This window comes from Juglans microcarpa x Juglans regia, chromosome 2D (genome assembly GCF_004785595.1).
Source record: "Juglans microcarpa x Juglans regia isolate MS1-56 chromosome 2D, Jm3101_v1.0, whole genome shotgun sequence".
NCBI classification, from domain to species: domain Eukaryota; kingdom Viridiplantae; phylum Streptophyta; class Magnoliopsida; order Fagales; family Juglandaceae; genus Juglans; species Juglans microcarpa x Juglans regia.
Window position 1 is genome coordinate 39,480,114 of NC_054596.1, and position 4,775 is coordinate 39,484,888.

Here is a 4,775-nt window from a genome sequence, read left to right on the forward strand (position 1 = left end):
ATAAAATTTAATTTAATACGTTAATTTATAAATTTATTTTATTATAAATAAATATTATATGATATTATATAATTATTTTTCAGTAAGTTAAATATTTTTATACAAATTATTTTATCTCATCTCATCTAATTATTATAATTTTTTTAAACTCTTTCACAAAATATAAAAATTAATTTAATATTTTCAAATTTTTAAAAAATAATAAAAAAATAATATTTTATGATGTTATCGGTAAACAAACAAATCATCTCCTCCACCCATCCTAATAATTAGTGTTTTTCCTTTTATTTTATTTACGATAATTGAAGAGCTCCAATGGTCTCATCAGGCTTTTGCCTCCACTTCTTTCAACGACCAATACAATACAAACACGACGTCGCTCAAAACGCCACATCCCCAGTTGAGTTGACCAAACCCAAATTTTATCCATCCACGTCTCCTAAAACCTCCCTCGCGATATGTGTCACAAACTCCCGCTTGCATGTCTCCTTCTCATTGGTCCTTCGCCCGGCGTCATCGTCACCCAATCACCGCTCCTCCAACTGTGCTGTATGGTGGTGTAGCCATGCCCATGATCCTGAATGAAGGAGTCTATCAAATCCTACCCATCCCCCCCTCTCCTCGGAAGCCGAAGAACCCTGATTTATTCCATCGAAATATCTCTCTCTTCCTGAAACTGTGTATTGATTTCATATATGATTGTTTTTTCTCCTCGGAAGCCATCAAAACAGTGAATGAGAGAGAAGGTGTGTGAGGAAGAGAAGAGAGAGTAGAGGAGGTGGAGGTGGAGGAGGAGGAGGTGGGCGGTTGTGGCGATAGAAACATAGAGCGGACGAGCGCCGAAACATGTCTGCCATAGTGTGCGGGAAGAGATCCTCCATTTTCGAAGACAGTTTGAGCCTGACAGCTAACCCACCCGTCTCCAAGAGAATCCGCTGCTCCTCTTCCTCGCCCGTTCGCTTCTCCCCGCCCAGGCAAAACAACTCTTCCTTTCCTTCCGCCTCCTCCAATCACTCCCCGCCGCACTTGATCGAACATCTCAAGGCCATTTTTCCTTACATGGACAATAAGGTTTGCTTTTTTATTCTTAAATGTTTAAGAGTTTTGTTTCTTATCTAATTTTGATTTCTAAGATCTTAGATAGATATATGATTTGTGATCCTTAATTTTGATTCTTGATTTGGGTAGATAAAAATTTCTTATCATTTCCTTCTTTTCTTTTTTGGTTGGCAAGAATCTTACCTAGAGACGATGATATAATAGGAAATGAAAAGCAAAGCCAGCTCAATTTTTTTGAGTATGTCAATAAATCAGAAGCCCCATGCTGAGATAGTCCTACTTGTTTCGTCCTTTATATATAAATATATATATATATATATATATATATATCAATACAAGATATGAAATTGGAGGACGTAGAATTTTCTTTTCAATAAAAAAGATTTGAAATTTAGGATATAGATCACATCTGCTTCATGTAGCATTAATAGTTACTAACCGTTTGGGAGACCTATCATTGTTGTAGGTGCTCGAGAAAGCACTTGGAGAATGCGGTGATAATTTGGATTCAGCCATCAGAAGTTTGAATGAGCTTCATATAGGATATACTGATAATAACCTAGACTCTGCTTCAGCCAAATTTGATGTTACACCGGAAGCCAATGTTCAATCACGAGGTACGTCTATGAAAATGTTTCGAGTCTATTTTTGGAAACTCAATGATTCTGGCTGTCTCTAAATCACATTGGCTCTACTGGTGGTATTCTTTGGTCTTTGTGAAGAACTTGTCTCCCTCGGTAGATTGATGAGAATCTTGCTTCAATTATTTTTACCTATGGTCCAGCTGGATTTTAGGCATTGGACGGGTTAATTACAGTTAATAACATAGTTGTGATGCACCCACCAGTGGGTAGCCCAAGCGGTAAGGGCGAACATGTGTGCATGAGCTCCATGTCACAAGTTCGATTCTCCTTGGGATCAAACTGTGATTTAAGTGGGAGGGCATGGTGGTGGGTTGCTGTGCCAGTCTCCCTGGGGTTTAGGGTCCATGGGTGAATCCTAAGGGCTCTGCAGTGGGGCGGCTCCCCCGTCATAAAAAAAACATAGTTGTGATGTACCATAGCCTTGGACCTCGAAACATTGGTTGAATGATTTTCAGACAAAAAGAATATGGGTTCTTTATTGATTGATAGCAAACAGTGGTTAATTGAGAGATTGTGGTGAAAATGATTGTGCTGAGAAAGAATGTGGGGGCATGCATCGGTAATGGTGGGACTTATTAGGCTGCACTGATAATAGGGACTATCTTTTCATCTCAACAAGCTGTGAAGCTATTTTATTAAACTCTATAATTTGTTCCATTAGCATGTAGAAAACTATCATTTTAGGTATTTATTACCAATAAAGATCCAAATTGGTTCCAAGAACGGGGTAAAGGGTGGTCTCTTACATGTTAATGAATCGAGCAATACTCACTTGTTGCTTACAAGCAGATTCTGGCCCCAAGTTGGCCTTCATACCCAAGGGATTCAACGTCCAGCAGTTATGACAAAAAGAATAAACCCACCAAAATTGATTGCTTAAAGAGGATAACCTCACATATCATTCTTGGCAGTTGACATCTGTTTCATGCTTTGAACAAAAGTCAGCAGAAATAAAGCTCTGCAAAAATGGATGATGTTTACATGAAGTGCCAGAATTTATAGGCAAGGAGATCGGAAAAAGAAAAAGTTTCAAATTGTGCAGAAGATTATAAAGTTAAAAGTGAATTACTTGAGGATACTTACCATCTAAGAAAAAAAGTTCGACTTAAGCAAATTTGGTCATCCTTCATTTGGAAATTACCCTTGTTTTTCTAAGTTTATATAACTAGTCCAGTATGCAGTGCCAATTCTTAGTGGGCTGAGTGCCATATTTTGTTTCAGGTGCAGAGATTGCCAATGGGGAAGTTGGGGCTAGTGAGGAGCTATCAGCTCCACAGGACCCTCCCATGGATGGTGCTGACTGGGTGGAGCTGTTCGTTAGAGAAATGATGAGTTCTTCCAATGTAGATGATGCTAGAGCTCGTACTTCTAGAGTGCTTGAGGTTTTGGAGAGATCCATCCGTGCACGTTCAAGTGCAAGTGCAGAGGCAGCCCAAACCATTCACCAGGTTGTTTATCATGCCATTGTTTCTGCTACTGTTATTATGGTTGTGGAGACTACTACAATGATGCAGAATGTATCATAATTCCCATTACTGTTATTTCCGTGTTTTTCCTCTTTGATGGGTGAGAGAAAGAGGGAGAGAAGCACAGGTGGAAGATGTACCAGGGTAGTTTGGGGTGGGAATAGGGTTGAGAACTTAAATCTAATCATGGCTGTCTTCTTTCGCAGGATTGGTTGTACTTATGGGTTGCCCTTTTGTAGGAAAATATGATGCTGAAGGAACAAGTGGAATCACTTATTCAGGCAAATACAATTCTCAAGCGAGCAGTGTCTATTCAACATGATCGTCAGAAAGAGAATGAAGAAAGGAGCCAGGAGTTGCTACATCTGAAGCAACTGGTGTCACAATACCAGGAGCAATTGAGAACACTAGAGGTTTAGCACACAAATCCATCAAATCTAAAGTCTATATTTGATCCAATGAATAAACTAAATTTCAGCATGTTTTTGGTGTCAGCAGTGGACTATGCTGTTTGGAATGGAAATTTCTATCAAAGTCTGGCATTGTAGTCTTTCTGCATTAGTCATTTTGATTGATCCTTTCTTCTTTACAATCATTGCATGATTAATTTATTTGCTGTTTATGATCTCGAAATGTCTTGATTCTGATGGTTTTTGTGTGGTTTTATGTTGCGCTGCCAGGTGAACAACTATGCATTGACAATGCACCTGAAGCAGTCTCGGCAAAGCAACTCCATCCCAGGACGTTTCCACCCCGATGTCTTTTAGTGAACCTTGGATACATTAATTTGGCCTTGGGGATGGTTAGTGAGTGTGCTTTCAAGCACTGCTAAGAAGGTATTACGACTTATCTCTAGGCACTTGAAATGGTGGTCTGCTGTGCTAATTGGGGCTTTTGGCGTGCTGGGGCTTCCTATTTTATATCCAAATGGAAGGGGCAGTGGTGAAAGACAGCATTTAGTTTCATTTGAATACGTTGTTAAGGCTTACTTATCTTTTCCATTTGTGCCCTCAATTTTATAAGAATTTAATACACGTAGGTGCTTGTATGTGTATGTCGAGACGTTTTAATTTCATTAATAAAGAGATTTATGGTGCTCAGATCCCTATCTCATTTTCTCATTTTCTTTGGCGGAGTACTGATATCATTGCTTCACACCTATCTGATGCACTCTCCCCAACCTACAGAATTTTGAATGTCAATTTCTATTAGCATCTGCACGTTTCCTTTGTGCCCTGTAATGGGAATATGAGATGGATTGGAAGCTGGTGGAGGTGTGGGGGACTTACTTTTTATTTTTTCGAATGGGGAAAAGGAATGGTGCCTCACTGTAATAAAAAATAGGACAACGGCTTTTCTATGCTTACACAGATGTGGGAAACAATAGCCCTGCCTCAAGTACAGTTTTGCAATTTTAAGTTTAACCATTCTGGTTAAAGCCTGTTTTTGTTTTGAGTAAATATATTCATCATCTATTCTCTTATCATTTCATGATGTGACATTAGATGATAGGTTCACAAGTGAAATATAATAAATAGTCTCTAATTATCTAATATCATATTATAAGATGATGAAAATTGAGATGATGAGTAGCATTACTCGTTTG

The 4,775-nt window shown here is 38.7% G+C and overlaps 1 protein-coding gene across 2 annotated transcripts; it reads left to right on the top strand.

The window, feature by feature from the left end:
• Positions 1 to 469: 469 nt before the first annotated feature.
• On the top strand, positions 470 to 4,269 carry LOC121249864. 2 transcript variants are annotated; one of them, XR_005937657.1, is made up of 5 exons: positions 470 to 1,071; positions 1,526 to 1,676; positions 2,925 to 3,151; positions 3,409 to 3,703; positions 3,850 to 4,269. XR_005937657.1 is itself a non-coding variant. In XM_041148690.1 (5 exons), exons 1-5 carry the CDS (start codon positions 847 to 849, stop codon positions 3,934 to 3,936), a joined length of 864 nt encoding a protein of 287 aa, XP_041004624.1. In that variant the 5' UTR covers positions 473 to 846; the 3' UTR covers positions 3,937 to 4,269. The 2 variants fall into 2 exon arrangements, 1 of the variants encoding a protein (XP_041004624.1); XM_041148690.1 differs by having other exon boundaries at positions 473 to 1,071; positions 3,409 to 3,582.
• Positions 4,270 to 4,775: the final 506 nt, after the last annotated feature.